The sequence below is a fragment of the Mesoplodon mirus genome, assembly GCF_964341445.2.
Source record: "Mesoplodon mirus genome assembly, chromosome: 14".
Lineage (NCBI taxonomy): Eukaryota > Metazoa > Chordata > Mammalia > Artiodactyla > Ziphiidae > Mesoplodon > Mesoplodon mirus.
The window spans coordinates 25,483,615-25,496,749 of NC_138990.1; the positions used below are offsets into that span (position 1 = coordinate 25,483,615).

At 53.1% G+C, this 13,135-nt stretch overlaps 1 protein-coding gene across 1 annotated transcript in view; it reads left to right on the forward strand.

Moving 5' to 3' along the window:
* The window catches only part of SNTG2 (syntrophin gamma 2), a gene marked incomplete at its 3' end in the record, with an annotated part of 187,932 nt that overhangs the window by 161,282 nt on the left and 13,515 nt on the right, over positions 1–13,135 (forward strand). Inside the window, exons 14-15 of the mRNA XM_082642418.1 lie at positions 2,395–2,601; positions 11,862–11,954. Of these exons, the coding sequence (XP_082498544.1) occupies positions 2,395–2,601; positions 11,862–11,954 (300 nt within the window). The remainder of the gene's footprint in view (positions 1–2,394; positions 2,602–11,861; positions 11,955–13,135) is intronic.

A 13,135-nucleotide genomic window follows, 5' to 3' on the forward strand; every position in this document is an offset into this window, starting at 1 on the left:
CTCCCGTTGCGGAGCACAGGCTCTGGACGCGCAGGCTCAGCGGCCATGGCTCACGGGCCCAGCCGCTCTGCGGCATGTGGGATCTTCCCGGACCAGGGCATGAACCCGCGTCCCCTGCATCAGCAGGCGGACTCTCAACCACTGCGCCACCAGGGAAGCCCTCAAAAGTTATGTTTAACTCTTCTATTTGTTCTTGCATGTAGAGCTGAGGTTTGTCCATTCAGATGAAGAGTCACAAAACTTCAGTGCTCGATCAAACGAGCTCACTTCTCAGAACTGACTCAAAACAAGGAATTTGCAAGAGTCAAATAGCTGTGTGCATGGAAATATTTCATGATATTCTTAAGTAGTGAACATTGGGAGAATTGTCAGATGACCACTGAGAAATAAAGACCTAATAGGGTCGTATATTTCAAGTGCTCCATTAAAATCACATTACACATTTATAGAATTATGTGTACAAAGAGACACTGCATGGAGGAAATATAAAAACAAATTAGATGACAAAAGATAGATCATAATAGAATGATCTTTTAAATTTCCTGTATTGTTGCTATAATTGTCTCAAATAAATAAATAGAAGTAGGAAAAAATCCAGGTAATTTTCCAAAATAGTCTTTGCATTTTGTTTTCTGAAAAGTGAACCCAGGATGGTTTCTGTCTTCTCACAGTCTGAGGCAGGGGTCCACATCAGGAGTGGGCAGCTGGAAACTTGATGCTGGATTGTGTAGTCGCTGACTTTGTCGGGAGACAGTTCGCTGTACGTTAGACATGAAAGTTCAGTCTACGCCACGACTCAGCACTGCCTGTGGACGATGGGCTCTATGTAAACAGAAAACGAGCCACATGGGCGAGGATGCAGGTGCTACACGCTTCATCCGTGCTGTCCTTTAAACCCATGACAACCTTTCTCTTACACCCATTTTATGGTTCAGATATTTAGGCTTAGAGAGAACTGAAAAGCTCAAGGTCAACAGCTGAAAATTGGCCAAGAAGGTCCCAAGTGCTGTCTGTCTGACTCCAAAGCCTGTTTTTCTCCTACAGCAGCACACAGCCCCCCACCTACACCAGTCCAGGAAAGAATAGTCAGTCCTGACACTCAAGGTCAGTAGTCATGGACGGGGTTTCTGAGAAATCAGGCCAGTGACTCACATCTCGCTCTTCTTGACTTGGAACCCGATATCCTAGTTCCTGAAGGGTTTCTGTGCATGCCAGTCTGAGGTCAAGGATCTGGCGGCTCCAAAATCCAGGTGCAGCCTCTGTACTGTGTTCATTTAGGATCAGGACAGATGCACCAGGCACACACCACACCTGTGCGCACACACGCACGCACACGCACCCTCACGTCGCATACCACAAGGCAGCAAGTGTCTAAGTGACGCGTGAGGACAGGTCCCTGGGCAGTGGAAGCGGGGACAGCGCGGATCGGGGCCTGCAGAGCCGCCGTGAGGCCCTGAGAAGGCAGAGGGCACCCAGAGCCCGTGCGCCCCTCTCCACCCCCGTCAGCAGCCACTGCTCTCACAAGCCTGGGCCCAGAAGGCAGAAGCATATTTCACATAAAACCAGACCAGCCCACAAGGTGGGTCACGGGGATTCGGGGAATGAACTCTGGCCGCCAGTGTGAGTGGTGAGTGTGGCTTGGCGGGACAGCCCGTGTGCATCCGAATAGCTCGGAGTCGGGTTGTGAAGGCCCGGCCTGTGCGCAGCCTCTGTTCCTGCTGCCACCGGGCTGTGGCTCACGTCACGTCTCCTCAGGCTGATCAGCAGCCCTGGAAGGATGTCCACCCGCTTCCCCTTCCCCGGGGAGGCCGTGCGGGCAGAGGCCACCCTAGTGCAGGGCCTGGCGCGGACTCTTCAGGGTGTCTGTGCAGCGGGTGGGTGAGCGGGAGGTGAAGACGGACGTGAATCTCCAGGGGACAGAGACACAGAGATGCAGAGACACACGCACACAGAGACAGAGAGACACAGAGGAAGGTAAGAGCAGGCTCCGGCCTGAGATGCGGACTCGTTTGAGGCCCCAGGCTCCATCTCTCCTGATCCCTGAGTGAAGCCTGACACAGCTGCTCCTTGGGTGGGCGCGTTCATGACTCAGGCGAGGCTGTGGCGGAGACCCCCCGCCCTGAGGCTCGGGGCTGCTGGGACATCCGCCCGGTATGTCTGTGATCCAGGGACGCACTGAGGCTGATTCACATCTTCTGCTTAAATGTTTAATCAGGAACTGAACGGCTCTTTTTTCTTGTTTCAACCTTTGCTTTTGAAACTATTTCTAAAACACGTCTTCTGTGTGGCCAGGACCCCAGCCTGGAAGAGGCCCCTCTGTCCCGGGCGCCCTCCGTGGACCAGTCACCCAGGAAGCCGTCCCCTCTAACCTGCGTGCCCTCCTCTCTGTTTCAGTTCTGGCTTCCGGATGACAGCTGGGCCCAAGCCAGCCTCTGTCTGGGTCTCCAGGACCCCAACTGCGGGGAGCACAGGCCCTTCTGCTTCAGCGTCCTCGTCGGCCACGGCAGGAGCCACATGTTCAGCGTGGAGCTGGGGAGCGAGCTCGCAGCATGGGAGCTGTCCTTCCAGAGGGCCACCTTCCTGGACGTGCAGAGGACGGGGGTGAGCGACTCACTGTCGTCTCTGATTAAACCTGCTTGGGCACCCGAGATGTAAATTAGAGCAGCTGTAGCAAGCATTCCAGAAAACAGGAGTCGTCAGGAGTTGGGCGTTTCTCGTCGGGGTCCCTACATCCACTGTGCCCAGTAGATGAAATGGGTGAATTTAGGGAAAAGTGAGGCAGAGCTTTCATCTCGTTTACATCAGTCTTTCTATTCAATGTGAGGAAAGGGCCTCCAGTGCCGTGTAGAGGAAGCGCCCTCAGCCAACGGCGCAGTCAGGTCCCTGGTGTTTGCTCACCAACTGTGTTTACTGTGAACTCACCTGGACCTTTGTCGTAGTTTAAGGCACTTAAAGGCCCTTCCTCTCAAACTTAATGATCCAACAGGAACATAAAACAGCTCATGTGTCTGGGTCGCTTCTCCCTTTTCAGGACAGCAAATAAATCTCTCCCAGATTGGGGTGTGTGTGGACTAAATGGCTGAGGTAGAGTGTGTGTCATAATCTGCATTGTTGTAAGTAGCAGCTGCCTTTCACGGCGGAATTCGCATGGCTAGAAGTGAGAAAACAGGTGCAGCATCATGGGGTAGGTTTAACTCCACACGGAAGTTCTGGGTTCCTTCTCCTTCCTGGCCTGGCGTCAGTCGCTCTGGGTGAGGACCTGGGAGTAGCTCCTTCATTTATCAGCACTGCTTCGAATGTGAAAAGATTGTCATCATTTATCTCTCTTCAGGATGTAAAAATGTACCGAGTCCCCTGAAGCTCAGTGCTAGGAGGGAGCAGGGAGCATCCCCACAACTGTGTGATGTTCTCTGAAATCTGTGGTCCACACGGTGGGTCCCGCGCAGACGTTCACGGAAACCAAGCCTGGTTCCTTCTGGGGCCCCGAGATACCCTTGCTCACTTGTAGTCGTCTCTGCTGATGTGAACATTTCCCAGGGAATCTGTTATTCATTTATTGCTCATGAACTGACAGCTCTTTCAGTTGGAAACACTGTGGATGTAAGAAAGTGCAACTGCGTGCTTTTGAAGTCAAAACTACGGCCAGTATGTTGAGGAAGCCAGGCTTCAAGGTGGGCTAAGTGGCATCTGTGCAGTAGGCTTTAAAATTCTAATCCTCCCAAATTCTACCAAACAAGAGACTCCAGCTTCTGTATCTGCAGAATCTCGTCCCGCATAACTCACTGTGGCTCTCCCTGGCTTTACAGCACAGCCCTCTCTGGAGCATCTTTCCAGCCCGGGTGTCTTTAGTCGCTGCTCCTGGAGTGTTTTCCCCCTTCACAGCCAACCCCATCAGCAGAGCACCCCTGCATTTCCTGGTGTTGCCTCTACTTTTGTTCATTAAAGTGAGTCGAGCCCCCTTTGCTCATCCCTTTACCACAAAGAACTTGCACCTCCACTTTCCAAGTTATGTTTAAAATATAATCAAGATGCTCAAAATGCAGACGTTAAGGCAGACTTGGCCGTAATAGGTCTGTGGCTGAGCTGAAAGGAGCACCGGGGCTGGGTTTTTAGATCCTCTGATCCCGGGGAAGCTGCTGCCCAGAAGGCAGCCCGTCCTCCAGGCCTTGCAGATGCCCCCGAGCCCCGCCGCAACCAGGAGGATGGCAGACGGTCTGTGCCCTCCCCCGTGCTGATGCCCTGAATCCAGGTCTTCCCGAGCATTCGAGATCAGGCTGTGGGTCAGGGCTCTACCACCCTGTCCTCCTGCCTGCCTGAGCCCCCCGGACCTCCACTCTGGCCTGGGGGTGCCGCCCGGCTGTCCTTTGGCCGGAAGCACCAGCGCACAGCAGGGAGAACGTCCCAGGCTCCTGTGTGTCTCCTCTCCACCCCCAGATCCTAACCTAACTTGTCAGTGGCAGAGAGCATGCGTCCTCGTGTTCCTGCAGCCCCGTGTCGATGCAGCCGGGGACAACACCGCAGGCAGGTCCAGGCCTGCCGCTCGGGCCCACGAAACTGCCTGGGCCCTGGACAGACTGTGGGCCACGATCCTCGGGGCACACTGACCACCCTGTGTTGCGCCCCTGACTCTCGCACACTGCAGCACCCACGCAGCTCCTTCTGCATCTGCGGCCCGTCCTCCGCCCACACCCTATTTTTCCATGCTTTCCTTTTGGATGTAGTGTGACCCCCAGGCCTCAAGGACACTGGTCACCCTTGGCTTCCACCCGTGCAGGACAGATAGCTGCTGAGCAACGTTTAGGGATTCGAGTGGGCTGCAGCATCCATACCGTTTGGGGATTGAACAGTTAAAGAGCCCGTGTTCCTTCTCCAGCTGTTTGAATACAGACAGAGCCACTGATGAGAAAACATATCTAGACTACTGGAGCTGTGCTCTCCTTGGAAATTTTGTTTGAAAACTCTAAATTGAGTAATCTCCATGGTAAATATTTGAAAGTCTCCAGAGTGAATCGCCGACATCTGTGTAATTGTGAGAGGTGCTATTTAGTGCTGTTCTTGGTCCAAATGAGCTCTTCTGAATATTTCCCAGCAAGATGCTGGAGTATGGATTAGGTTACAGCTCAGGAACTCATTTCTCTAAAAACCATCACAGCTTAATTTAATTAAATGGGAACTCAGAGCGCTGCTCCTAACTTTTCTATTTCTGCTCCTGAATTTATTTCGGGGTCAATCTAGTCCTCCAATTAACATTCCCGTCATGGAAGAGCACAGACAAATTAGCTTTTATTAATTGTTCGCATTTTAAACCTTCCTCTTTCCAGGCTGTAACCATTCTGGTTCTGATGGATGAGGACAGGAAGGGAACGCCGACGTGACCTGAAAATGTGGCTGAGAATCACGAGTCCAAGCATTTATCTGGAATCCAAGCTCAATAATGGGGGGATCCTGTCCTAGTTTTTCACTTTAAACCCAGTCTCCAACATATGATATCACAGATCAGCTGCCTCCCAAAAACTTATAAAACATTCTAAAAATAGGGTACGTTCCTTGACATCTACTTCCTTCTGGCGTAAGACTCCAAACCACTTTTTTTTTTTTTTTTTTTTTGTGGTACGCGGGCCTCTCACTGTTGTGGCCTCTCCCGTTGCGGAGCACAGGCTCCAGACGCGCAGGCTCAGCGGCCATGGCTCACGGGCCCAGCCGCTCCGCGGCATGTGGGATCTTCCCGGACTGGGGCACAAACCCGTGTCCCCTGCATTGGCAGGCGGACTCTCAACCACTGCGCCACCTGGGAAGCCCCAAACCACTTTCTTTTAAAGGTTATGTTTGTATCCCTAAAAAAAGAACTCCATGTAATCTTGAGTAAGACAAGACTAACTTGGGTTTATCTTTTAAGATTTCACTTAGAGGTAAGTTTTCAGAAAACAAGTAGAACATTAAAGGCACTGTCAACAAAATCACCAATTCCAAATACTGCATCCATACACTGTCTTATAAAATAAACATTTGTTTTTGATGGAAACATTCAGCTTTATTTGTAAGTCACACAACTCAACACTTACTAAACATTCGCTGTGAGATGTTCATATATATATATATATACACACACACACACATACATATGCCCTAGCACTGGGATAGACCCGGTCCTGTGGCTCCACAGCTACGCCTGTGTCTCTGAGTCCCTCCCCTCCCAGAACTGCTCTGTCACTGTTATGTTTTGATTCCCTTCTCTTTTTTGTGTGTGTTTCTGAAGATATTGGGTTTTGGTTACCATGAAGTTTATGTATATATCAACATATATATATATATGTGTGTGTGTGTGTGTGTGTGCGAGTGTGTGACAGTGAGTGCATGTGTGTTGCAGTGTGTGGTGTGAGAGACTGTGCTGTGTCTGCGTGCATGTGTTGTGTAGTGCGTGCTGTGTCTGTGAGTGCGTGAGTGCATGTGTGCTGTGTTATTTTAAATTGATGATCTCTTCAGTTGAATGCATTCTATCAACCCGGCATCTTTACTCCATCCTGCTATGTTTAAGGTTTTTGACGTCATATTTTACATTCTTTTCTTTTGTGTATCCCTTAAGTACTTACTGTTGATATAAATGATTTCACTACCTTTTAAAAATCTTCCTACTAGCTTTATAATAGTTGATCTACTTTCTTTACTGTGTGTTTGCCTTTACCAGGGAGATTTTTCCTTTCATAATTTTCATGTTTCTGTTTGTGGTCTTTTCTTCTCCACTTAGTGAAATCCCTTTAACATGTCTTGTTAAGTGGTTTAGTGGTGCTGAACCGTTTTAGTTTTTCCTTGTCTGTAAAGCTTTTGATTTCTCCATCAAAGCTGAACGAGTGCCTTGCTGGATGGAACGTTCTTGGTTGTAGGTGTTTCCCTTTCATCACTTTAAATGTATCATGCCACTACCTTCTGGCCTGCAGAGTTTCTGCTCAGAAATCAGCTGATAGTCTTCTGGGGATTCTCTTCTATGTTACTTGTTGCTTTTCTCTCACTGCTTTTAATATTCCCTAACTTTAATTTTTGCCATTTTAATTACAGTGTGTTTGGTGGTGGTCCTCTTTGGGTCGATCCTGTTTGAGACTCTGTGCTTCCTGGACTTGGGATGTCTGTTTCCCTTCCCAGGTTAGGGAAGTTTTCAGCTATTATTTCTCTAGTTATGTTCTGAGCCCTTTTTCCTCTCTCTCTCTTCTCCTCCTGAGATCCTTATCATGTGAATGTGAATATGCTTGATGTTGTCCCAGAGGTCTCTTAAACTGTCCTCATTTTTTAAAGTTCTTTTCTCTGTTCAGCTTGGGTGATTTCCACTATTCTGTCTTGCAGTTCACTGATCTGTTCCTCTGTATCATTTAGTCTACTGCTGATTCCTTCTAGTGTATTTTTTATTTCTTCTAGTATTCTGCAGCTCTGTCTGGTTCTTCTGTGTACATTTTCTAACTCTTTGTTAAACTCCTCACTGTGTTCGTTCTTTCAGCATCTTTATGATCATTACCTGGAACTCTTTATCAGGTGGATTGCTTATATCCACTTTGCTTAGATCTTCTTCTCGGGTTCATCTTATTCCTTCCTTTGGAACGTCTTCCTTTGTTGCCTCACTGTGCCCACTCCTCTATGTTTACTTGTGTGTGTTAGGCAGGTCAGTTCCTTTTCCCAGTCTTGGAGACATGGCCTTATGTAGGAGACATCCTGAGGGCTCTAGCAGCACACTCCCCTCTGATCAGCAGAGCTGTATGCTCTTGTGGTGCCTCCGTGTGTGGGGTGTTTGGCTGACTGCCGTGGGCACAGTCACAGGCTGGGCTGGTCCCTGGCCCGGTTGGCTGCCATGCCCTGCCTTGTGCAGAGGTTGCTGGAGGCTGATGGTGGGTCTGTGTCCCGATGCAACTAGGTGTAGAGCCTGGGGGTGCCCAGGGCTGGTCCAGGCCTGCTTGTGGTGCCAGGTCCCTTGTCGGGACCCAGTGCTGGTGCTGGCTTTCTGGTGGGTGGGCCTGGGTCCCCACAGGATTGGCTGCTCAGCCTGGAGGGTCCCAGGACTGGTGCCGACTGGCTGGTGGGTGGAGCTGGGTCCTGGCACCAATAGACTACAGGGAAGACTCCACAATGGCACTCACCAGCGCCAGTGTTCTTGTGGTCGAACACGCTCCCAAAAAGGCTGCGGCCACCTTCCCCGTCCCCAGGTGAGCTTCAGCCTCCCTGGAGACTCGCCAAGATCAGCAGGTGGGTCTGGCCCAGGCTCCTTTCAGATTAACGGCCCAGGCATCAGAGGGACAGACGCCACACACAGCAGATCAATGTGTCCTGGGCCAGCATGGCACCTGCGCACCGAGGATTCCGCTCCCCGCTTACCCGGATAACATCAGCTTCCAGCATAATTTCCCCAAAGGATGCAGAGACTTATATGGGGAGAGAGACTCTTTTAAAAGGAAATGTCCTCTTCAATAAGTTACCCATCGGGCTTCCCTGGTGGCACAGTGGTTGAGAGTCCGCCTGCTGATGCAGGGGACACGGGTTCGTGCCACGGTCCAGGAAGATCCCACGTGCCGCGGAGCGGCCGGGCCCATGGGACACGGCTGCTGAGCCTGCGCATCTGGCGCCTGTGCTCCGCAGCGGGAGAGGCCGCGACAGTGAGAGGCCCGCGCAAAAAAAAAAAAAAAAAAAGTTACCCATCTTCCTGCCTCAAGTATTCCTTAGTTTTAACTTTCCCCAAAGGCATTATATAAGGACATGGAAAACGCACCCCCGAAGTGCCATGACAGGAGGAAGCGCCTCCTGAAGTAGAACTTGCAGAAGGCGTGGCCCCTGCGGGGGTGGAGAGCTCACCTGCAGCTTCTCCCTAGCGAGCGTGGCGGTGTCTGACATCACCCACCACCGTGTTAGGGTCCATTCACCTAGCTTAGAATTTGACAGACTAGCACCCACAGAAGCCTTCGCTCACGCGTCTGGTGCTCACACTTACTAAGCACTGCTATGAGCTACGCAGGTACTGATCACCTGATCTTCACAAAACCCGAGCATGCTGGGGCCACCGTCACCCCTTTGTTTAGGGGACGAAGTGCAAGCAGCCCACCCACACGGACCACCTGCCTGTCTTCCGAGGTGGCCCCTGGTTCCTGAACCCCCTGCGCTGTTCAGCCACCCACTGACCTGCCCGAAGCGCCCTCCCTGGATGCCCTGCCGGCGTGGGAGCCCCGCTCGGAGGGAACGCGCAGCAGGACGCACACCTGCCCAGCCCGGGGTCTGCAGACAGATCACGTTTCTCAGAAAAGCACGGTCTTCGGAGAGTTTCACTGGTTACAGAGCCTCACGTCAGAAGAGGGCTGAGCTCACAGGGGCGGGAGTGAAGGGGACATGCCCCCAGCCTTCCCGCTCCGAGCCCAAGTGCAGGACACACAAGGCGATGGACACGCCCCAGAAGCGGGTCAGAACACGGCCCTCCCAGGGCTCCCGAGACGCAGTCCTCACGTGACACCAGCACCGGGTCCCTGCCCAACGCAGAGCCTCAAGCGGCAGCTCCGGGGAAATCACAGCCGCCTCGAGCTTCTCCCTCCGCGCCTCCCCCGAGGGGGTGGCTCGTTCTGATCCACCTTCATGAACAGAAACCTGGGCCCCGTTGAAGGTCGTGACTACTCCTGCCCGCTTCCCGCTACGTGTGCCCGTGGCAGAGGAGCTGGGCTGCGGTAGTATCAGTCCTTGCGTCCTGGACGGCGTGCAGCGCTGGAGTCACGTGAGCGTGCAGAGCTGAAGTCACGTGAGCGTGCAGAGCAGACGTCACGTGAGCGTACAGAGCTGATGTCACGTGAGCGTGCAGAGCAGGCGTCACGTGAGCTGCAGAGCTGAAGTCACGTGAGCGTGCAGAGCAGACGTCACGTGAGCATGCAGAGCAGACGTCACGTGAGCGTACAGAGCTGATGTCACGTGACCGTGCAGAGCAGACGTCACGTGAGCATGCAGAGCTGATGTCACGTGAGCTGCAGAGCTGATGTCACGTGAGCATACAGAACTGAAGTCACGTGAGCTGCAGAGCTGACGTCACGTGAGCATTCGTCTTCACGGGGACGCGCACGGCTCGGCGTAGCTGCATGACCCCCGTCACTTGCTCTGCCGCTGCTGTCCTGCGAGTACCCCGGTCAGGTTGGGTCGGGGCTTCCCTCCGCCAATGTGACCTTATGCTCACGTGACCCCATGCGCCGGGCTGGACGCGGCCCCCAGCTCTGCCAGTGCTGTTGGGGGGCCGAGTCAGGAACGCCCCCGGGCTGTCCGTGGGGACCACGTGGCCGATGCCCATCGCTGCCCAGCAGGAGAGGGAGCCCTGCGTCTCCAGAGGCCAAGCGGGGAACCCGGCTACAGGGCGGCCCCCTCTCCTGAGGAAGATGCGTCAAAGAAAGTCGGGTGGAACAGAGGGTTTAGAACAGATTAAGGGTCTCGAAATTCAAAAACAGCCAGGTGTCGATGGACAGCCACTGCTCCTGCCAAGAACCTGGAAGATCTGGAATGAATGGAGACGACCACAGAAGCCAACGTGGAGACCATAGGAGGTTAGAAGGATCCACAGGTGCTTTCCAGCAGCCCTGATAACCGCGCTTCCAAAACAAGAGCCAACACGTTGAAACAGATGGAGACTGGGAAGTCTCAGCAAAGAGATCAAGGCAGTGAGTTATAGAGCAGACACAGGGAAGCTTCAGGGCGAAAAGCAAGATCACTGGAGGCAAGGCTCAGGAAGTAAAGGGAGGGATGGGGGATGAAGCCCCCGTGTCATCGGAGTCCCCACAGAGGAGACCAAGGGCAGGGCTGAAAAGACACAGTGACTGACACTCCCCAGAGCCAGCAAGTCACAAGCCTGTGGGTTCAGGGGACGGGGCACTGCCGCGTCTTCCTGTCCAGACCGATGGTGAGGTTCCCCGCTGAGTGGAGTGTTTTACCTGCAGGTTAACCTCAGGGTTGTAACCACTGTGCTCCCGGGACCTCAGGGTTCCCCTTCCTGCAGTCACACCTGATGTTAAGAGCGGTGCCCAGACAGTAGAGCACAGACCTCTGTGTTTCTGTGCTTTTGCCCGATGTGGCTGGAAGTGTGGATGTGCGCCCGCGGCCTGTGTGCACGTGCGTGTGCATGTGTGTGCACATGTGTGTATGTGCCTGCGTGTGCCCACGTCCTCACAGCGCTGGTCCCTGGAAACCAGGCTGCCCGTGGAGTTTGGTTTGGACCCATAGAACTTCACGTGACAGCTGAGGCCGCCCTACCTGAACCAGCCCCAGAGGGTGGGATGCTGGCCCCCTCACAGCAATCTGCCACCTGTGAGGGGTCCTCGGTCCTTGGTTTGGGTTTTGGTGATGTCGTTGCTGCCATTTTTTCTGTCCTTCGTTCTCGTTTTACAACAAACTCCTCTCGGACGGTTTCCCAAGAACAGCCGCGTCTAGGTTCTCCTGGACACACTTCCAGCCTGGCCTGTCCCGAGGCAATTTGTAGGAGCAAAACAATACCCCCCATTTGTGTAACGGGGATGGTCCTTCTGGAATGAGTCACAACAGGGATTTACTGATCTGGGATGTGTTTCAAAGAGGCTTCAGCAAATGGAACTCTGTGTCCTCTGCTGGTTTATTTCTAGTTAGAGTGATGCCCGTGCAGATGGTCCAACTTCTACAATTTGCTGACAGACCAAAAGCTAGGGACACTGCCTGTGTGAGCTGTGCCCCAGGTTTCGTGTGACCGCGGGCCTTCAGGTTCCCTCCAGGTGGTTTACACGTTAACACTTTAAAAAAAATAGGTTTTGACTGGGGGAAGTGTTGTAACTACCTGATTAATGTTAAACCTCATTATAAAAGGATGTTTTCTCACAATTAATACTTTTTTCTAGTCCAAAACGTACATGTGCAGTTGGCAAGGAGACACTCTGTGCTTCACGGTGGATTTCGCTCTGGGATTCACCTGCTTTGACAGCAAAACAAAGGTAAGGGCCAAGCATCTGGGGGTAGGCACCCATTAGCGGTGCGTTTTGTTCCATTTCAGGGCCGTTAACACCTGTGTGCGTCTCAGCCGTCACCAGCCCCGACAGGCTCGTGTCCTGTGCAAGTTATCCTGCGTGGTGGACCTTCTCTCAGAGCTCAGGGTCCCAGGATCTCACAAGCCCCAGAGCCGGGCAGGGCTGACACCACACCACGTGATGCCCGTGGGCAGGTGCCCAGGGGTCTGGAGTGGGGAGGGGGAGGTCGGCAGGGCTGTCCCGCTCAGGGGGAGGACCCTCCGCACCGACTGAGCCCTTTGGGGAGACCCCTCACCCCTGCCGGACCTAACACCTGGGTTGTTAGGTTGGGGGGTCGATGCCCCACACCTGGTGGAGCTGACCAGGTGCTGATTCCACACCTGTGAGCCGTGACGGGATTTCAGTTTCACTGGACATTAAACAACCAGCGTGAGGGATGGGAAAGGAGACCCACTCCCATCGCATCTCGAAGGGGCCTGGGTGTTCACCCAACCACACAAGTGCTGAGAATTTTGTTGCAAACATGAAGCCAGTATTTTGTCCTTCGATATTTTTTAAAATCCATTGTCTGCTAATTACGAACAGAGGTGAGGGGAGAGCACCGGTGTGATGGGAAGAGGAGTGAGACCTGCCAGGGACACGGAAATGTCACGGCTTGGAAGGGAGTTGCTACCAGCATCTAGTGGGGAGGGGTGAGCGATGAGGTCAAACATCCGCAGTGCACGGGGCGGCCCCGCAGAGCGAGCAGGGAACCCCGTTCTGGGTAGGAGTCCACACCCTTCACAGAATTCTGGACCGGAAACCCACTGTGCTCTTGTCACTTTCCTTCCTACCAGGAAGATGGTTACGATGTTTCCCCAACAGGGGTCCACAGACCGTTTATAATGACAAGAGGTCTGCTTGCATAAAACTGGAGTTGAGAAGGCTCTCTTGTCTGCGATCCGGCATCAAGGTCACAGAGGGGACCAAGGCTCCCGACCCCGTGCAGGCATCCTCCCACGTACCTGGTCCACCCACGGTTCCCACCAGCTCGGGCTCCATGACTCGCCGTTCATGCTGTTTGGCCTTTAGCCAGACATGCACGACCTCCTTCCACGTGTCCTCGGAGACAGGGAAGTGACAAAGCACCTCCCCCAGAGAAGGGAGAA